At 32.1% G+C, this 22,380-nt stretch overlaps 1 protein-coding gene, 1 long non-coding RNA gene and 1 pseudogene across 2 annotated transcripts; 1 reads left to right on the plus strand and 2 right to left on the minus strand.

Moving 5' to 3' along the window:
• Positions 1-1,513: 1,513 nt before the first annotated feature.
• LOC140177144 (uncharacterized) lies at positions 1,514-4,690 on the minus strand. The gene is made up of 3 exons (XR_011868935.1): positions 4,304-4,690; positions 4,034-4,190; positions 1,514-3,929 (listed from the first exon to the last, which is right to left on the minus strand). It is a non-coding gene; the product is annotated as an uncharacterized lncRNA (long non-coding RNA).
• A 22-nt stretch (positions 4,691-4,712) lies between these two features.
• On the plus strand, positions 4,713-6,379 carry LOC112730618 (BES1/BZR1 homolog protein 2-like; annotated as a pseudogene).
• Positions 6,380-10,134: 3,755 nt separating this feature from the next.
• On the minus strand, positions 10,135-22,108 carry LOC112728437 (gibberellin 20 oxidase 2). Its single transcript, XM_025778573.3, has 4 exons — positions 21,837-22,108; positions 11,365-11,934; positions 10,758-11,076; positions 10,135-10,608 (listed from the first exon to the last, which is right to left on the minus strand). The coding sequence occupies exons 1-4, from the start codon at positions 21,959-21,961 to the stop codon at positions 10,336-10,338; spliced, it is 1,287 nt and encodes a 428-aa protein (XP_025634358.1). The 5' UTR covers positions 21,962-22,108; the 3' UTR covers positions 10,135-10,335.
• Between the last annotated feature and the right edge of the window lie 272 nt (positions 22,109-22,380).

Raw genomic sequence — 22,380 nt, forward strand, 5'->3', positions numbered from 1 at the left:
TGTACTTGTTCTTCAGATTATTGACTTTGTTCTTCATGTAAAACATTTCGTTAATTATTTAACTTTCGTTAATTATTTAACTTTAACCTCACGCTGGAACTACATTGAAGCTAAATGAAACTTTTTTGAATTCAAATTGGACACTCTAAACCTTAAAGACTAATACAGAATTACGCTCAAATGTAAGAAACCAATATAATACTCTAGCCTAAAAATTTTTTTGTAGCTATCAACCGAAAAAGAAATAAGGAAATCTAGAGCTACACGTTTATCCAATTTTTTTTTTTCACAAATTCCATAGCAACTTTTGCACTGAAAAAATCATGCTAAAGTAACTTTTTGAACAATGAGATGAAAGGAAGGAACATAGAAAATTTTGGGTTGCAAATGAGAAACGAATGTACATAATACTTGTTTACACGGTTATGGACTTGTAATAAACCATATCAAAGATATTAATTTAGATACTCCATAACTAACGGGTAAAGTCTAAATTTTAAATCTAATTGCAGAATTATATTAATTTTTTTTTTTTACAATTGACAACCACACTTTTAAAAATATTTTATAATAGTAGTATCCATGATTTTTATATTATTTGAATTACATTAGAATTGTTATAATAGGATTAAAATTAATTTAGACAACTTATATAATATTAATCTATCTATTATAACCTTGTTAACATTTCATTATATATTTTCTTAGTTTAACAAAGAATTTATCCAAAAGGTGTCACCAAAGGCATCTGTTGATAAGTTTATTATTTTGCCACAAATGTAATGTTTTATTATTGTGTTATAATAAACAATTTATGAATAACAATAATGCAACTATTATTTTTAAAAAATGCATTTAAAAATTCAACTGGATGCATGTATTTACCGACTACGGTTAATTAATTAAAATGAACAATAAAAAAAGACAAACTTAAAAATAAATTCCTTTATACATAGTTATTCTCCCTGCTATACACGCATTATTAGTTATATAACATTTATTAATTAATAAAAATATTTTAGTTATTATATTTACCTTAATTATACACAGATGTCTCCAAACAATATTATATGAGACTTGTTATATATACAAATTTTTTTGGCATATAAATCTATATAAGTTAACTCAAATTCAATTAAAAAAAGTCTTCAATTTAGAAAGCGTGTAAACGCGCTTTCTCAACCTTGAATAGTGCGAAATGACAAACGGTTCTTTTTCAACGTTTGTATTTCATGTTCTTCTTTCTCCTTCTCCTCCTTCTTCTTCTCCTTCTTCTTTGCATTTTTTTTCCTTTTTTCTTCGCATTCCTTCTTCTTTTTCTTTGCGTGTTTCATCCTCATCGTAGTTCTTTTTATTGTTGTTATTGTTGCTGCAATTTTTTTCTCCTCCTCTTTCTATTGATTTTACAACATTATGTATTTTTTTCTTCTTTGTTTGATTTTTTCTCCCAAGAAGCATTATAAGAAAAAAAAATAAGAAGATAGGGAAGAAGAAGTAGTAGAAGATTAGGAGGAGGAAGAAAAAGAGTTTTGAATTATGGAGAACTTATTAGAATAAAAATACACCCAAAATTCTTAAAATACACACAAATATCTTTCTGTCACAGCCAAATATCTTCCTGTTACATCCAAATTTGCTGCAAACACAGAAAAATATTTCCTACTTCCAAGTAATTTTGTAGCATTATGGTTCCCAGTAAGGCGATACCGTGAAAACACGTCTCTCTCGTGAAGCCTAGAGTTCCGGCTCTATCGTAACAACTCGCTTGCTACGTCTCTCGGCTACTTCCATATCACGTCTCTGACATAACTCTATCTTGACATCTTCCGTTGGGGTTAATGCCGCTCCTTATACTATTCTCTATGGCTATTGTTCCTAGTTTTATTATCTTAATCTAAGCTTTGTAGAACTTGTGATTATACAACTTTAAATACAAACAGGAATCAGAGAATAAAAAATTAACAAGAAGCAGATAGCAAGTAGCAGAAAGAATGAACAGTAAACAATCACAATCAAATGCGCAAACAATTTATGATGCATGCTTGTTCCTAGCACAGGCTATGAGCTCATGCGTCGGTTGTCTACCCGCAACCCGACGTTACTCGGGGCGAACTCCAAATATAGTCTCTTTACCGTGTCAATTAGGCACAATTATCATCATGGGCAAACTCATATCAATTAGGATATCTTGGCATCACGATAAGAGACAAGCTATCAATTAGGCTAACATTCCCGGATTAGCAATCTCGGTCTATCAGTTAGACGAACAGTTTCGCATTAGTAATTTGGCACAAGTCTCATTCAACATACATTATGCTATCAGTTAGGCGGACATTCTCGCATTAGCAACCTTAGGCTATCCGTTAGGCGATCACTTCCGCATTAGCAATTTGGCACAAAGGCCCATTCAAACAAACAGTTCTCAAGAATCGTTATCCTTTCATAGTTTCTCATTTTCTTTCTTTTCATCATGCCTCCGCATCACCTTATAAATACGCATACCTCTGCATCACCATGATACTAAACATACCTCCGTATCACCATGTTACTAAGCATACTTCTGCATCACCTTTTAACTTTAAACCTTCCTAGGGACAACTTGCATTCTTATTTATTTTCTTGACTTGTCTAGCTTATTACCTTTTTGGACAACCAATCTTCTATTTAATAATTAATATAACAAACGGACTTAGATTTGCGCAAACTTTATGTCCACGCGTTCGTATTGAACTCAAATTTCTAAAGAACTATGAATCGTATTTTTCTGGGAAGCTTAATGCTAGATATTGAAAAAAAACCGAGACTCTTATTCTAGATTCTTGGAACAGCACCTTGCTGTCTTGTTATGTGGTTTTATGTTGAGAAAGCTTATGCACGGACTATCTCTCTTAGTAAGTTCATTCTAGAGATCCTAATCTTTAATTTGAATTAGATTTTACTGCATTTGGATTAGAATTGAATTTGATAACAAACTTTGAAAATCTGTTGCTGCACTCATAAAAATTCAGGAAAACAGCAGGCAGCTCTGTTTTCGTAAATTCCATAGTAAATTCAATTCTAATCTGTTGCTTCTATATTTTGGTGAAGATACACTCAACATCCATAAGTTTCAGAACAAACAAGTTTCAGTTTCATATCACTTCATTTGATTAATTAATTCTCATTTGGAAGTGATGCCTTGTTTTCATAAATCAGTTCAGAATTTCCAGCAAGCAATCCAACTTCCAAGTGACTTAATTAAGTCTACAAAATAGATATGAACATGAAATTTGTACTCAATTAAAGTTAAGATACAGATCTTCAAAACCCTTTTAGTAGCAACTTAAAATGTTAAGTAAAACAAAAGTTCCAGTGGTTTGAAATTGATATTGCAGAACTAGAAAACCAGAAAAATTCTGCAGCAGCTTCTGTTTTCAAAAATTCATATCTTTTAAACCACTTAGCCAAATTCCTTGAAATTTTTATGAAATATTCAAGACACACCGGTATTTCAAAGAAAAATAATTTCATCCAAAACGGTGGTCCGGACTGCTCCCAGCATTTATTTTAAGCCACCGCCAAATATGCAGAAATTCTGCATCAAGTAACTTAACAACCTCACCTACCAAGTTTTATATCTAAGCTTATCACTCTTCTAAAACCATAATTCTATCTTTCTTTTAACTAATTAAAGAGTGATTAGCAGATCCCCAAAAATCCAGAGCCAATATTTCTCAAGTTTTCAAGTGCTTATACACTAATGAACATTTATTTTTCTGCATCACGTTAAAACAGAATTTTCCCAAGCACTTGTCATCATTTAATCACATAAGTTATCATTCATCATCATTCAACTAGATTTAGTTACAATAGAACCCATTTCAAGCACAGCAGCTCATACTACCAACTAATTCATTCACAAAACATAGCCTTTAGCCTTCAAAGAAATTCTGCACATAGCAACATAAAACCTTAAGTAACATCAGACCCACAAGTCACTAACAGCACCATCAATCAATCACAAACATATCCTTCTAAACATCCTAACCCTTACCTCTTTTGAAGTTCAAAATTCTGTTTGTGCTTTTTTCTTGAATTAGAAACCCTAACCACACGAAATTGAAGCTTCGGTCACTCCCCTTACGAACAAATGGCCGATTCAAGCTTGAGCAAGAGAAGAGTTCTCACTCCTCCTTTACTTATGGTTACAACTGTTCTAGCAGAAATTGAAATTAGAATGGCAGAAATGGAACAAGGGGAAATAATAGGATTTCTTTCTTTGAATTTGAAGAAGAAGAAGAGAAAGAGAGTTGCTGGTTCTCACCCAGCGAGGATGCTTCAAAGATTCAGAATGATGAGGAATGCAGTTTATCTTCTTGCTGCGGATAGCTCCTTCCTTCTCCCTCAGCTTCATTTCGTTCTTTTCTCTGTTCTTTCCTCCGTTTGTGTGTGTTTTAATTTTGAAGAGGATGAAGAGCACTGGGTTTATTAGATAGAAGAAGAGGAGGTGGGATGAGGCGGTGCAGAGGCTTCGTTGGTATCTTTTCAATAAGACACATAAGGATGAGCATTTAATGGAAGAAGTAACCAAGAGGTGGAACTGGAGTAAATTCCCAAAATGGTCCTCAAATTGAGCTCGTGTACTAATGTTACTCTTGACTTTTACAATACTCTAATTGCACCTTTTAAATTGAGCTTCGTGCAAAATTTTGGTCCTTCCACCTATTTTCAACATGACTCAGCAGCCAGAGCGCTGAGCTGACGGTTTGTGGTCCACGTAGACAGTCTTAAACGACGCCGTTTTGTCTGGAGGATACTTCCATTGCTTGTTAAGAAGAGGACGGTACTACCTACCGCAAGGTTTCTTCTTCTACTTCTCTTTCTCTCAAATCTACTTGCTCTTTCTTGCTTGCTTTGTTGATCCACTTTCTAATCTTGCTAAAAAGTTCTAGATCAGGTGTCATTGTGATAGTTCTAGATGATTGATTATGTTCCGTTAGTTTTACCCTAGAAATCTTGATTGAGATCTGTGTTTTGATGACAGGGATGCAAGAGGCCGCAAGGTGAGATTGGAGGAACTCCAGCGAACATGAGTGGTTGTTCTTCACTACAGCCAGGCCCAGTCATCAGCGTTCCCAAGCCCTGTTCCTTTCTACCATGCTAGCCCAACTTCCTCATCATTCCCCAGCCCCTCTCGCATTGATCCCAACCTTCAAAACCCCTCTTCATTCCTCCTACCATTTATTCATAACATCACCTCCATCCCCACAAACCTTCCTCCTCTTAGAGTATCCAATAGTGTCCCTGTTACCCCTCTTCTTTCTTCCCCAACCTCCAGGGGTTCTAAAAGGAAGGCGGATTTCGAATCCCTCTCCAATGTCTTTTCTCTTAATTCGTTCCGCCATCCTCTCTTCGCGGTATCCGCCCCATCCAGCCCCTCCTGCCGCCACCAATTGGCTACTTCCACCATTCCTGAGTGTGATGAATCTGATGCTTCTACTGTGGATTCCGATCGCTGGGTTAGTTTTCAGACAACGACTACCTCGGCTGCTCCTCCATCGCCTACCTTTAACCTTGTGAAACCAGCAATGTAGCAAATCACTCCCCATGGTTCCATGGAAATGAATGAAGGCATGCAATGGGGCCAGGCTGCAGAGAGAGGAAGACCATCAAATTTTGACTTTGAGAATAGTAGAGTGAAGCCATGGGAGGGTGAGAGGATACATGAGGTGGGAGTGGATGAGTTGAAACTTACTCTAGGTTGTGGAAAGGCTTGATGTTGAAAATAATGTTTAGAGCTACCTCCAAGTAAAACGGCGTCGTTTAAGCTGCCTACGTGGACCACAAACCGTCAGCTCAGCGCTCCGGCTGCTGAGTCACGCCGAAAATGGGTGGAAGGACCAGGATTTCGCACGAAGCTCAATCTGAAGGGTGCAATTAGAGCATTTTAAAAATCAGGGATAATATTGATGCACGGGCTCAATCTGAGGGACCATTTTGGGGATTTACTCGATGGAACTGAGGTTGGGGTTCCTTCTCAAGTTCGGTCATCAGAGTAGGACTGGTAATATATACCCTATCCGCAGATATCTAACTCGGACCAACTTGTTTGGGTAGAGTTGTCTACCCTATCCGTTGCGAATAGGGTAGGGTAGGGTACAAATTTGCCTGCGGATAGGGTAGGGTACGAGTTTAGGGTATACCCTATTTTACCTTATCAGCACCTCTAATATATATATATATGTAGTGAAGAAAGTGAGTCTTGTACTCACAATCTTCCTCTTATAAACAATTGAAATAATCACTAAACTAGTTGATGATCATATTATTTGTAATTTTATGTTGGATTTCTTTAAGATTTTATTGTTTTTAATTTTAATTTGAACTTAGTTTTTTATTTTCTATTTTATTAATATATATAAAATTTGGAATGGTTGAATTTTATATTTGTTTGAAATTTTTTGTTTCTGCAGGTAGAATAGGGTTTAGAACTTTAGGGTGCGGGTAAGGTTAGAATTGAGAGATTCTCAACCCGCGAGTAGGATAGTTAGGGTAGAGTCTAAAATCTACCATACCCTACCCATTGCCAGCCCTACATCAAAGGAATAAGGAATAAGAAAAAATTAAGGCTAATCATAGTTAAGTTCTCTTGATTGATGGGATTTTGATTCTGGTTCGGCTGAACAAAAAAAAAAAAGAAAGCGGTTTAATGCGTGTTGGTTCATAGTTAACTAAACTTAATTATATATCTATATTGTTCTTTAATTAATTCTAATGAATAATTAAAGATATATTATTTTGTGATGTTTGATAGAAAAATATAGTGAAAGAAAAAAGAAAACGGTGACTTTATAATGGAGGAGAAACTGGTTTGATTATGAAAGGATGGAGTTTGTTTGGTACGATTTTTAGTTTAGAACATATTTTTATCTCTTACGGTATATCTATTCTTTTCACTTATCAAGTTTAAATCCATCTTATTATTTTATAATGAAGTAATTCTCAAATATTTATCGAATTTTCTTATCATATAATTTTTTAGAATAATCCTATAAAAAATCAAGGTGTTATAATATCTTGACTCTTGAAAGTGTAAGAATATAGAAAGGATATCGTGTAATTATTCCGAATATAGTAGAATTTTTGTCAAAGTTTAATCCATAATTTTTATCTGATTTTGGAGTTCTCTACGTTAATTATCGGTGCAAGTTACTATTTATGCAATAATGTCCGTATAGTACTATTTACGTATATTGTATAGTACTATTTATTGAGAAGTATATATGCACTTTTATTATTGTCTGAAACAAAAGAGTATTGTATTCTCTATTTTTTAAGTAAATAAAAGTGATTGTTATTGACCTATTGTCAGGCACACAGACCTCTGGTAACAAAAATGAGGGGACATTTGTCCCATTGTATTTTTAATTTTTTTTAAAAAATAGTTATATATAATATACTCTCATTTGTCGCTCTTTTATTCCCTTAGACTATTTTCTTATTTTTATGTTTTTAACCTTCTTTTTCTATTTCTTATCTAGCGGTCATATTCTCTTCATCAAAAGGTAAATTTTAAATTATCTTTTTTTTATATAGCTCTCCATAACTCTATGTATCTTCTAATTTTATTGTTTCTCTTTTTAATATTTTTAATTATAAATTTTAATTCAAACAATTATAATTTATGTATTAATCTAATTTTTTATTTTCTTTATGACTTTATATATTTTATTTTAATCTCAATTTATTCATCCTTACTATTTTTTTTATTTTTTGTTCTATTATATGTTCCTATATTACATATAAAATTTTAACATAAATTAATTAATTTACTAATTTAGAATATATTTTTTATTTTTAGAAATAGTAATAAAAAATATTTTAATTACAATACATAATTAAACATATACATAAAATCTTTTATCTAACATTATACCAAAATTAAATTAAAAAATATATAACAAATTTAATTATTTTAAAAGAAAAGAAAGGAAAAAAATTATAAATTAAATTTTTATTATTTTATATAAATATACTTTTCATATACAGATTTAATTTTTCTAGTATTTATATATAATTGTAATTTTAAATTATAAGTATTAGTATATCATTAAGTGCTAATGTGCCAAATAATTTCGTTTTTTATTATTAAATTATAAAAAAAATTAGTTAGGATAACAAGTTATCTATAATTTAATTAAAATGTTTTAAGTTCAAATTTTAGAAATAAAAAAAATATTTTTTTATAAAATATATATAATGAATAGTATTTTAAAATAAAAAATATTCACTAACTCTTTTTAAATTTTATATCTCCATATAATCAATAATGTTCAACAAAATTTTTTTTAGTATATATTTTTTTTTCTCCACTCCTAAATTTTTTTAGGTTCATCACTGTCTATTATACTTAAAAAAATTGTCTAATTTATTAAAAAAATTAAAAATTAATATTTAAATTTTTAAAATTTAAAATTTGCTATAAAAAATAAGTCAAAAAAATATTATAAGAGAATAAAAAAAACTGAAAATGGGGCTATCTAAAATTTAGAAACTATTTAAAATGACTGATACAGAAGAAGCAGCCAAAAATTTAAATTTTGTTATACATTTTTTTGTGCCAGCATCTAATATTTGTTGGACTCCCAAAAACAACCCAACAACATTATCATAACTAAATTAAATGACATCTAATTAAGAGTTTTTCTCCATCATTCTCTGGCCACGCTGCAGGAATTGTCAACTATCATCAAGACAACCTATACACGCTTAACTCTTTTACTCTGCCATCTATTTTCAGTATTTGCTGAAAAATTTCTTGTTCAGCACCCTAGTATTACTCATAATTGTTAGTATTATACTGTTTATATATACAGTATTGTTGTTCTAGACGGTTATTACTGTTTATTTGTATTGTTACTATTTACCAATACAGTTTTATACATATTTTTCTGATGTATTGTGAATTCTATTTTGATAAGAATATAAATACACATTAAAAATAAATTAAATTACACATATATTTATACATAAATATATTAGTGATTAATTTTAATAACTGATTTTAATATACAAATAATATTTTTGTCTTTTAATTTATACTGAAAATCAACTCTTGAGTCCAACGCATTTTGAGAGTTAACTCGATAATATTATTGTTTGAGAAAATTCTACTCCCCTCCCCTTGTGAGATGCTAAAATGACATCCTCCTCCATTCTATTTATAAAATGTACACTTCCCTCCCTTATAATTTTTAAAAAACCTCCTCTTTAATCCATTTTAAATTTTTTGTGTTATATATGTTAATTTTATCTATTTTTCAAAAAAAAATATTTTTTACAAAAATACCCTTTAATAAAAATTTTATTTTTTTGTCATTAAATTTTGTTTACCAAAATACCCTTTTATAAATTATTTTTTTATTAAATTATATTTTTATCAAAATATTTTTTTAAAAAATTTAATAATTAAATTATTTTTTTCTAAGATACCCTTCAATAATTTTTAATTATTAAATTATGATTTTACCAAAATTTTTGTTAACAACTTTTTTTATATTTTACTATTAATTTTTTTATACCAATATATATTATTTTAATATTAAAAAAAATCTTAGTAAATTTTTTTTCAATATTAATATATATTAATTGTTATACATATTAACAATGGTAAGATTTTTTAATTTAATGTTAAAATAATATACATTGATATCGAAAAATTAATAGTAAAATATAAAAAAATTATTGAAGAGTATTTTAGAAAAAAAATAATTTAATTATTAAATTTTTAAAAAAAATTTTGATAAAAATATAATTTAATCAATAAAAAATAATTTATTAAATGATATTTTGATAAGCAAAATTTAATGATAAAAAATAAAAGTTTTGCTAAAAGGTATTTTTGTAGAAAATAGTTTTTTTTTTTTGAAAAATAGATAAAGTTAACATTAGTTAACACAAAAAATTTAAAATGGATTAAAGAGAAAATTTTTTAAAAGTTATAAGAAAGGGAAATGTACATTTTATAAATTAAGGAGAGAAAAGTGTCATTTTAATATCTCGTAGAGGAGGGGAGTGAAATTTTCTCTTATTGTTTCAATTAACAGGAAAAAACAAATAATGAAGCCATTAATAATTAACCAAAAAAGAGAAAAGTGAAAAGTTTAAAAACGATAATATTTTTATTTAGAATTTTTATTATCCAAGTTCAACACAGAGTGATGCACCAGAGGCCATACACATTATTATAAGGACTCAAACACTTTTTGTATTATTTCTATGACTATATATGATCATCATCCATACCCAAACATAAGAAAATAAATTAAAGTTCGATTATATAGGAGACACCCTTAATTAATTGGTTGAAGTTTTATTGTCTAAAAGCCACTTGGAGAATGTTTCAAGAGTTCCTGCGTCAACCCTGTAATGCTTCTGAGTGAATTCATGCAAGGTTGGCCACTTGAAATCTGGATACTTTCTTGGATTCTCTTCGGTGATGAGTTTCTTTGGTGGATTGACAACTTTATCCCTCCTAGGACACAGGAAAAAAGCAAGCGATTTTCTTGCTGATTTGTCATTCACAACGGCTCTATGCAAACAACTCTTGTAAACTCCATTTGATAGAGCCTGAAAAAAAAAATAAAATAAAAGTAGTATTTAAAATGTAAACACTTACTGCCTTAAATAATTTAATAAAATATATTAATAATTTTTAATTATCGTGTTTACATAAACCGAATATCATCTAAGAACATTATAATATAAAGATTTGTTACCGTAAATGTGTCACCAATGTTAACAACAAAAACACCTTGTCTTGGAGGAACCAAGTACCATTGGCCATCCAAGAACACTTGAAGACCAGCAACTTGATCATCATGAAGTATGGTAAGGGAATTAGGGTCAGAGTGGGGCCCAGTTCCTAAGGTCAAATCAGGTGTTTGACATAGCGGGTAGTAATTCAGTCGCATAATAGAGTTATTTTCTTCAAAGTAATCTCTGAAGTATTTCCCAACTCCTAAGCTCATCCCCACAAGTTCCATGATTTGAAGGGCTAGATTGCTCATTGCATCACAGTATTTTTCGTAGAACTCCCTATCAATTATAAAAATATGCGTGAGTTAAAATAATAAAATATAAAATATTATTTTTTTAAAAAATATATATTTTATATATAAATATATTATTTTATTATATCATCAATTCTGATTAAATTTTTGAACTTTAAACCACTAATTTTACGGATCTAATGACTGATTTGATTTTTATATTATATTAACCGCATAAATAATCATTTAAAATATAAATATAATTAATTTAAAACATTTTACCTGTTCTATCAAAATTACACTCATTATAAAAATAAAAATCATCCTAACTCACCCAAAGTGACGGAAATCTTCCCCAAGAGCATTAACAAAATATTCCTCCACATTTTTGCATGAATTCTCAGCAGAGTAAGGAAAAGTGAGTGTTTCCTTCCATGGAAGTTTGGTAGAGAATCTGCCAGTGAAGCTGCTAGCATACCCACGAAAATCTGTAAGCGTTCTCTGAGCCTTCTGTTTCTCTGCCAACGACATGCCAAAGAAATCATCCATCAAAACATGAGCTTTCGCTATGAGTTCGGCGTCCACGCCATGGTTAACAACATGAAAGAATCCATGCTTCTTGCATGCCTCATCAATCTTAGAGCAAAGGTTTGATATAACTTTTGGATCACCAGAGTGAAAGGCTTTCATGTCAATTTCTGGAACTTGAAGTTCTGGAATGTCTTGCCTTGGCTTAAACTCATCAGGCCATATGAATTTTTCGGGTATGGTGGATTCATATGACATAACAGATGAATCAAACACTATCTTTTCATCTTCTTTTGGGATTTGGGGTGATGAAACAAACACTGGTTGAGCCATTTTTGTCTTTGAAATGCGAAGACAATTGTGAAGTGTGAACTCACTACAATAATAATAATGTTATTTGAGGATTACTATCATGTTTTGGGATACTCGGTACCCATATATATAGAATACAGAGAAGGGTACATGCAAATGACGCAAATTCAAGGTGGAGGGGACACGGGATCATATACAAATTAAAATTCTGTAAAGTATTTTTTATTTTTTAAATAAAAAATATATAATAATTTTTGTTATAAAATTTTATAAAATTAACTAAATATAAAATTTAATTATTTTTAATATTAAAAATAATTAAATTAATAAGTAATAATTTTATTTATTTTTAAAGTATAATAAGAATTTAGTTAACATATGTCATAAGGACACATGATAAGTTTACTATTAATAGAAGATTTTAAATTTTTTCATTTAATAAAATAAATACATTAAAAATTTAAATTTTTTGTATTTTTAATAAAAACCTTTTAATTTGTAATTTTAACCTATGTCCTTATGACATATGATAGATAAATTCTATAATTATTTATTAATAGTAATATATAGTTTGTAATTAAATTAAAATACTAAAATCTTATTTTTTTAAAGATATTTTAAATAATATTAATGATTGAATATAGATATTTTATCATGATTCATGAATAAAATTTTTAAATTCCGTTACTCTTATATTAAAATTGATTTGATCAAGCTAAGTACAGTCTAACATGAAATAAAATTTGTCTTTGAATTACTTTTTTAATTATCATAGTAAAAAAAATATCATAGAAAACTATTTTTATTAAAATCTACCTACTATTTAATATTTTAGTATTAAATTCATTCTTGGAATTAAAATAATATGACCAACACTATTTTAAAGAAAAGTCAATAAGGTTTTCAAGTAAAAGTTCCTAATTATTATTATTATTATTATTATTATTATTATTATTATTATATAGAAGTCGTGTAATATCCTTATTATCAGAGTGGCACAACCAAAAGCTTGATATTTTAGTGGCAAGGATGTTACATAGTATACATGGTTATTTAGTTTTTTTTTTATTGCTTAAATTTATGTTAAAATAAACATTAGGAATTAGACTTATTAATTTTATCAAGAGTGTGTATATATTATATTCACTACAAGAAAATAGCTCTATTGTTACGCTTTTAAAGTGTGGCGAAAAGCTGAAAAAAGTTTGACAATAGCTTTTCGCCACGCTTTTTGAGCTACCGCCACGCTTTTGAAAGGGTGGCGTCTACAAGCATGGTGGTTGTTCTATCGCCATGCTTTTGGTGACCTATCGCCATGCTTTTTCTTTTAACACGCTTTTTACAAATAGCCACCCTTTAAAGCGTGGCCGTATGTGGGAGATATGGCCACGCTTTAAAAGCGTGACCATATGGGAGATATGGCCACGCTTTTGAAGCGTGGCAATAGAGAGAGATATGGCCACGCTTTGAAAGCTTTTCGCCATATCTCTCTATCACTTTAAAAGCGTAGCAATAGCCTTATAAAATTTAAAAAATATATTCTTTTTCTGATTTTTACCTTCATCGATACAAAATATAAATTTTTCAGTTCTTTTATATTACCAAACTTATAAATATAGTATGTAATTTTTATTACATGACAAATCAAATAATAATTAGTGACATATATAATTTTTTCTATAATTGTTTTATACATTAAAAAACTAATACTCAAATACAAAATAAATATCGAGTTCAAATTCCAAAACTAAAAACTGAAGAAAAATACAGAAACAATACAACTTAAATCCTAAGTCCTTTGTTGTTCCTCCTTCCTCTAGCCCGCTTAAACTTCCTTCCCTTAGATCATACCTAATTGTTTCGGAAATATTTGTGAACTTTTTTACCTATTAAAGATGGCAAAAACAGATACAAAATTGATAAATTATTTTGAAGCTTCACTTTCCATTCTAGGCAACACTAGCTTTATTTTCTTTTATCCTATTACTCAAAGTTGCAAACCAAAACATGTGTTATCTTGTAAAATGTAAACTCTGAGTAATTAGTGAATAATTAGTTAATAAATTAAGTATTAATCAAATAAATTAGAAAATAGAATTTTATAGTTTAATAGGATAGTCCAAATTAAAATAAGAATTTTGACACTAGTTTCAAAGAATTTGGTCCAAGATTGGACCGAACGGAAATCGGGTCCGTATTGGACCCAAGGCCCAGCCCATTCACTTGCATATAAGTGGCTTCAGCCACTTTTCCCTTAAAGCAAAGGGAATTCACGTTGATTGAATGAAGAAGAGAGGAAACGGGGGAGAGAACCCTAACATCTCTAGAAATTCAATCGTCCATAACTTTCAATCTGGAGTTCTGATTGACGCGTTCGTCTCGGAATCCTCTACGAAACCCAACCCATAATTTGGTAAGAAATTCATCTTTTCCTACCCAAATTTTTCCTTCTCAATTTTGAATTTGAGGGGTGTTGAAATTGAGAAATTATATGATTTTGGTGTCTTAGGTTTGAATTAGCTTCGTGGACTTGTCGGGTCTTATCCCAATTTTGCATTGGTGAGGTGAGAAACGTTTAATCCTTTTCAAGTTATCTAATTAGTGAACCCTATGGTAATTTTAGTATTATTTGGTGAAATTTGTTTGGATTCTGTACTTTGGCAACAAATTGGTGGTGTTGGAGACTTGGTATTGGACTCTGGGGAGTCGGAGACCCGTTTGGTGAGACTTTAGAAACTTGGGTATCATGGAACGGTAACAAATTGTGACATTCTGGGTTTTACAAGGAATCGGCCAAGGTATGATTTTGATTTCTTGTATATAATATGTAATATGTCGTGAAAACTTAGGCTAGTTGACCCATAGGATAAGTTGAATTGATTGTTGGTTGTCGAATTAAATTGTTGATTTGGGTTGAATATGAATTTTGGCAACTGATATTGTAGTGAGAATGTATTGATACATGATGATTTTAATGATGAATGATGAGGATGATGAGAATGAATATATATATATATATATATATATATATATATATATATATATATATATATATGTAATGAATTATTGATTATCTTTTTGGGTTATGTTGGCTGTGAAAGCAACCCTAGATAACTGAAGAAAGGTTGGAAATATGATTTTGAAAGGGATATAAGTTCAAATGTGAGTTAGGGTATGTAAGGTTTGTTAAAAAGGTCCAAGGCAGAATTTTCTGCATAATTGACAGTGGAATAAACCAGTTTCTGGGAGCAGACCAGGCCCTATTTTTTAATGAAACTATTTTTTCATGAAACTTTAATGTGTTATGAGCGACTCATAAAAAATTCAGAATTTATTGACGAGTGGTTTGGAAGAAACAAATTTTTAAAAATTGATGGATTCTGCAGGAAATTCTGTTTCTCTGCTACAGAAGCACCAACTTCCAACCCACTTAATTTACAATTCTGATGAGATTTGAGCTGAAACTAACCAAAGTTTCAAGCCTTATGTGTCCAAAATCCTTAGTTTAAATTTCGTGTCAAAACTCTTTTTAATTAATTAGTTATGTTGCAAAGAGTGAGGTAGCTCGCTAGATTTTGAAAACAGAATTCTAAACGGCAGGGCTGTGTTCCTAAGCTAATACCTTTTTTCTGTGACATGGTAATAATCTGAAATTTAGTTTTCTGGAAAGCTGGAAGAGTCTTGTTTAAGGACATAAATCTTGAAACGCAATGGGTGAGAATTGGATTTTTAGTGAATTTAACAAATTTACTACTCGCTGCTATTTTTTGGCAATGATAGCAGAATTTTGAAAGATTTGTACAAGTTTCAATTATGGTCAGAATGTCCCAGAACCAAGTTTTATTTTCTAAACCCGTGATGTTACAATAACTAAGGGGATTAAAGAAAGTATAATGACCAATTAATAATGTTTACTTGGTAAATTGTTAAGGAAAACTTGAACGTTGTTAAGACTGAGGGAACCCATAAGGGTGGTTTTAGTGCTATTTTAGGGGAGATTATGTCCGAATTTCTGTAAAAGTTCAGGGACTTAGTTAAATGAAAATGTGTAAATTGTCCCCAAGAAGGTTTAAAGTTAATTGGTGATGCGGAGGTATGTGTAGTTAAGCGGTAATGTGGAGGTATGTTTAGTAATGTGGTGATGTGGAGGGGTGTGTATGTAATTGGTGATGTGGAGGTATGATGAAAAGAACGAAAAAGAGAAACCATGAATGGAAAAGATAATTGAAATGGATAATGAATCATGAAGAGTGTACGACGAATGATCTCCGTGCCAAATTGCTAATGCGGAAGTGCCCGCCTGACTGATAGCCTAAGGTTGCTAATGCGGGAATGTCCGCCTAACTAATAGTATATGGAATGTGAATGGGCCTTATACCAAATTGCTAATGCGAAAGGGCCCGCCTAACTGATAGCCTGAGATTGCTAATGCGGGAATGTTCGCCTAACTGATAGCCTGTTTCTACCGTGATGCCAAGATATCCTAACTGACATGGAAACCCATGATGATAATTGAGCCTGACTGACACGGTAAAGAAACCATATTCGGGGTTCGCTCCGAGTAACATCGGGTTACGGGTAGACAACCGACGTGTGAGCTCATGACCTGCGCTAAGAAAGGCATGCATCATGAAAATTTGTATATTTTGTTTGAGTGTGCATTGTCTTGGCTTGCTTAATTCTTTATTCACGTTAATTGCTAATTGTCTACTTGTTATATATGCTTTCTCTATATGTTTGACTTGTCTATTTTGTCTGTCTATGCAATTTCATCGGAGTTGGAGGAACGGAGGAAAGACGAAGAGATTGAGGGTTTTGATTAGATGTTGATCAAGTTTAGAACCTTAGAGACCTACCCTCGTTTATGGTTTCATCTTTAGTTTCTTAAGATTTATAATTTGATTGTCGGCGTTCTAGGATTGCCTCTGGCTTTCTGGGACCTTATTTATTATGTATGTGGGCACCTTAACCATACTGAGAATCCCCAGTTCTCATCCCATACGATATTGTTATTTTTTAGATGCAGGTTGAGAAGCACCACTCTGTATTCTGGAGACTCTGATGAAGCGAAGAACTCTTGGGACTCAGGGTTGTATTTTTATTTATATTTATATATGTATTTAGGTTCTCCACCTTTTATTTTATGTTTGTCCCTCTTAGAGGTTGGCTCGGAGAAATAGGTTGTCAATTTTCTGTTTTAGCATACTTTTGGGTTTATTTGTATATATATATATATATATATATGCTCTGGCCGGTTTAAACTTTGCGAGTTGAATCAAGAGCTTTGATATCTGTATCCTTGAAAATTTTCTAGTATGTTTATATATCCTTGCTGTTTTACTCTTACCCTTTCTGGTTTACGTTTATCGTCCACGGGAGTGTTACGACTTTTGTTTTACACTTTCCTTCAAATGCTCCTTGATATAAAATTCTTTTCAATTATTACTATGTATATATTCTACTTTTAAAGGTCGTAATACCTTGCCACCTCAACTTTATGACTTAAGCATAAAACTCCGTGTGGTAGGGTATTACATTATGGTATCAGAGCAGTTCGTCCCCATAGAGCCTGGGAAATGGATTGACTATGCTTTTGAGCATAATCTGGCTGTGTGTACATGCTATTTAGGATGTCTGCTTGACATATATAGCATAAATGTTCATGAGTATTACCTTTGGAGACTCGAAGCACTAGACTTTAGATATTAAGACTGATCACCTTAATATCAATTGTTCGGTGTGGACAAGACCCAAATGGCATCTCATGGACGCAAGCGAGATGATACGGCTGATTTTAGGGTTGCTGTTGTGCGAGCTATTGCTGAAAAAGGATGGAGCAGGTAACTTAAGAATTGTGATGGAGGAGGTGATGGATTAGGTGGAGAGAAAACCAACGACTAGAACTCGTGCAGCTGAATAAATGGTCGACATCGTTTAGTTAGAAAGATAAAGAGATTCAAGGAGTGTTCTGGTAGAGTATATGAATGACCAAGATCCTAGTGGCTTATAATCAGAGTAACGTTGCGGAAGCGCGGTGAATTTGGTGGCCCTAGAATTGTAGAGACAAGAGAAAAGAGACTTGGGATATGGAATGATTTCGAAGGTTGTCGTAAGGTCAGAGATGGAAAGTTTGAGTGTGTGGTTTAGGTTATTGTAGGATTGACTTAAGGAATTGAAGAATTGATTAGTATTTGAGATAGTTGAGAATGATTAGAGATTAACTTGAATTAGATGGAACTCTTAAAGAGTAAGGAAGTTTGCAGTCATCGAGAAAGAGTTAGACAAAACTAAGAATGAAATACACTTGTTTAGCTTAGGCTTGAATTTGATTAAGATTATGATGTTGTACCTGAGACTAGAGAATGTAAATTTGTATTGAATCATTGAAGATATAGGAATTGAAGGAGAGCGAATTTTCGTGGACGAAAATTTCTATTAGGGAGTAGAATGTAAACCCCGAGTAATTAGGGAATACTTAGTTAATAAATTAAGTATTAATCAAATAAATTAGAAAATAGAATTTTATAGTTTAATAGGATAGAGCAAATTAAAATAAGAATTTTGACACTAGTTTCAAAGAATTTGGCCCAAGATTAGGCCAAACGGGCCGAACCGGGTCCGTATTGGGCCCAAGGCTCAGCCCATTCACTTGCTTATAAGTGGCTTCAGCCACTTTTCCCTTAAAGCAAAGGGAATTCACGTTGATTGAATGAAGAAGAGAAAAAATGGGGGATCGGAGAGAACCCTAACGTCTCCGGAAATTCAATCGTCCATAACTTTCAATCCGAAGTTTCGATTGATGAGCCGTCAGTGGCGACATGTTCGTCTCGGAATCCTCTATGAAATTCAATCCATAATTTGGTAAGAAATTCATCTTTTTCTATCCAAATCTTCCCTTCTCATTTTCAAATTTGAGGGGTGTTGAAATTGAGAATTTATATGATTTTGGTGTCTTAGGTTCGAATTAGCTTTGTGGACTTGCCAGGTCTTGTCACAATTTCGCATTGGTGAGGTGAGAAATATTTAATCCTTTTCAAGTTATCTAATTAGTGAACCCTATGGTAATTTTAGTGTTATTTGGTGAAATTAGTTTGGATTCTGTATTTTGGAAACAAATTGGTGGTGTTGGAGACTTGGTATTGGACTCTAGGGAGCTGGAGACCTGTTTGGTGAGACTTTAGAAACTTGGGTATCATGGAACGGTAACAAATTGTGACGCTCTGGGTTTTACGAGGAATCGGCCAAGTTATGGTTTTGGTTTCTCGTATATAATATGTAATGTGTCGTGAAAACTTAGGCTAGTTGACCCATAGGATAAGTTGAATTGATTGCTGGTTGTTGAATTAAATTGTTGATTTGGGTTGAATATGAATTTTGGCAACTGATATTGTAGTGAGAATGTATTAATACATGATGATTTTAATGATGAATGATGAGGATGATGAGAATGAATATATATATGTAATGAATTATTGATGATCTTTTTGGGTTATGTTGGCTGTGAACGCAACCCTAGATAACTGAAAGAAGGTTGGAAATATGATTTTAGAAGGGATATAAGTTCAAATGTGAGTTATGGTATGTAAGGTTGTTGAAAAGGTCCAAGGCAGAATTTTCTGCATAATTGACAGTGGAATAAACCAGTTTATGGGAGCAGATCAGGCTCTATTTTTAAATGAAACTATTTTTTCATGAAACTTTAATGTGTTATAAGCGTCTCATAAAAATTCAGAATTTATTGACGAGTGGTTTGAAAGAAATGAATTTTTAAAGATTGATAGATTCTGCAGGAAATTCTGTTTCTCTGCTACAGAAGCACCAATTCCAACCCACTTAATTTATAATTGTGATGAGATTTTGAGCTGAAACTAACGGCATTTTCAAGCCTTATGTGTCCAAAATCTTTAGTTTAAATTTCGTGTCAAAAAGTTTTTTAACAAATTAGTTATGTTGCAAAGAGTGAGGGTAGCTTGCTGGATTTTGAAAACAGAATTCTAAACGGCAGGGCTGTGTTCCTAAGCTCATACTTTTTCATGTGACATGGTAATAACCTGAAATTTATTTTTTTGGAAAGATGGAAGAGTATTTTTTAAGGACATAAATTTTTAAATGCAATGGGTGAGAATTGGATTTTTAGTGAATTTAACAAATTTACTGCTTGCTGCTATTTTTTTTTGCAATGATAGCAGAATTTTGAAAGATTTGTACAAGTTTCAATTATGGTCGGAATGCCCCAGAACCAAGTTTTATTTTCTAAACCCGTGATGTTACAATAACTAAGGGGATTAAAGAGATTATAATGACCAATTAATAATGTTTACCTGGTAAATTGTTAAGGAAAATTTGAACGTTGTTAAGACTAAGGGAACCCGTAAGGGTAGATTTAGTGCTATTTTAGGGGAGATTATGTCCGAATTTCTATAAAAGTTTAGGGACTTAGTTAAATGAAAATGTGTAAATTGTCCCCAAGAAGTTTTAAAGTTAATTGGTGATGCGGAGGTATGTGTAGTTAAGCGGTGATGTGGAGGTATGTTTAGTAATGTGGTGATGTGGAGGTTTGATGAAAAGAACGAAAAAGAGAAACCATGAATGGAAAAGATAATTGAAATGGATAATGAATCATGAAGAGTGTACGACGAATGGGCTTCGTGCCAAACTGCTAATGTAGAAGTGCTCGCCTGACTGATAGCCTAAGGTTGCTAATGCAAGAATGTCCGCCTAACTAATAGCATATGGAATGTGAATGGTCCTTGTGCCAAACTGCTAATGCGAAAGGCTCGCCTAACTGATAGCCTGAGATTGCTAATACGGGAATGTTCGCTTAACTGATAGCCTGTTTCTACCGTGATGCCAAGATATCCTAACTGACATGAAAACCCATGATGATAATTGAGCCTGACTGACACGGTAAAGAAACCATATTCGGGGTTCATCCCGAGTAACGTCGGGTTGTGGGTAGACAACCGACGCGTGAGCTCATGACCTGCGCTAAGAAAGGCATGCATCATGTGCATTTGTATATTTTGTTTGAGTATGCATTATCTTGGCTTGCTTAATTCTTTATTCACGTTAATTGCTAATTGCCTACTTGTTATATATGCTTTCTGTATGTGTTTGACTTGTCTATTTTGTCTGTCTATGCAATTTCATCGGAGTTGGAGGAACGGAGGAAAGGCGAAGAGATTTACGGTTTTGATTAGATGTTGATCAAGTTTAGAACCTTAGAGATCTACCTTCGTTTATGGTTTCAGCTTTAGTTCCTTAAGACTTATAATCTGATTGTCGGCGTTCTAGGATTGCCTCTGGATTTCTGGGACCTTATTTATTATGTATGTGGGCACCTTAACCATACTGAGAACCCCCGGTTCTCATCCCATATGATATTATTGTTTTTCAAATGCAGGTTGAGAAGCACCACTCTGTATTCTGGAGACTCTGATGAAGCGAAGAACTCTTGGGACTTAGGGTTGTATTTTTATTTATATTTATATATGTATTTAGGGTCTCCACCTTTTATTTTATGTTTGTCCCTCTTAGAGGTTGGCTCGAAGAAATAGGTTGTCAGTTTTCTATTTTAGCTTATTTTTGGGTTTATTTGTATATATGTATATATCTATGCTCTAGCCGGTTTAAACTTCACGAGCCGAATCAAGAGATTTGATATCTGTATCCTCAAAAATTTTCTAGTATGTATATATATCCTTGCCATTTTACTCTTACCCTATTCGGTTAACGTTTATTGTCCACAGGAGAGTTACGACTTTTGTTTTACACTTTCCTTCAAAGGCTCCTTGATATAAAATTCCTTTCAATTATTATTATGTATATATTCTACTTTTAGAGGTCGTAATACCTTGTCACCTCAACTTTATGACTTAAGCATAAGACTCCGTGTGGTAGGGTGTTACATAAAAAAACTTTAAAAGAAGATTAAAGAATAAAAGAAAAGGAAACAAGCATTATTACCAGAAGTCCTCCTCCAATAAGGAAAGCCAATCTGATTTCCTTTGATCGAAAAACATGCCAGAATTTGACATTATTCCTTTTCTGTCGGTCTTGCTCTGATTGAGCTGTGAGGAAATCAACTTCATCCTCTAAGCCTGGTGGTGGTGGTGGTGTTGGTGTTCTTAATGGTCTTGGTGCACCCTAGCCTGACCCATTTGCTGGTAAATCTGAGTCAAAACCTGTGGATTTATTACCCCAATATGTCTATTTTGCGACAATCCAAGCTCCAAACCAGGCATCTGTTGTTGTGAACCACCCAAAATTGATGTGAAGCTGAACTAGTCTAATAGAACACCCAAAATTGATGTAAAGCTTGATTTATAAAACACCCCTTCCCTCAAATAAGCTGAGCTTAGTTCATTACAAGTATATGTGCATAACTAATAAATAATTTCTTCTAAAATCAAGCTTAGCCAATAGATGAAGAAAATGCAACAAGAAAGAAAGCATGACAAGTAATACTCACATCACCAGGTGCAGCTGATAATAGCGCTAAGAGAGTCAC

Source organism: Arachis hypogaea, chromosome 12 (genome assembly GCF_003086295.3).
Source record: "Arachis hypogaea cultivar Tifrunner chromosome 12, arahy.Tifrunner.gnm2.J5K5, whole genome shotgun sequence".
NCBI lineage: Eukaryota > Viridiplantae > Streptophyta > Magnoliopsida > Fabales > Fabaceae > Arachis > Arachis hypogaea.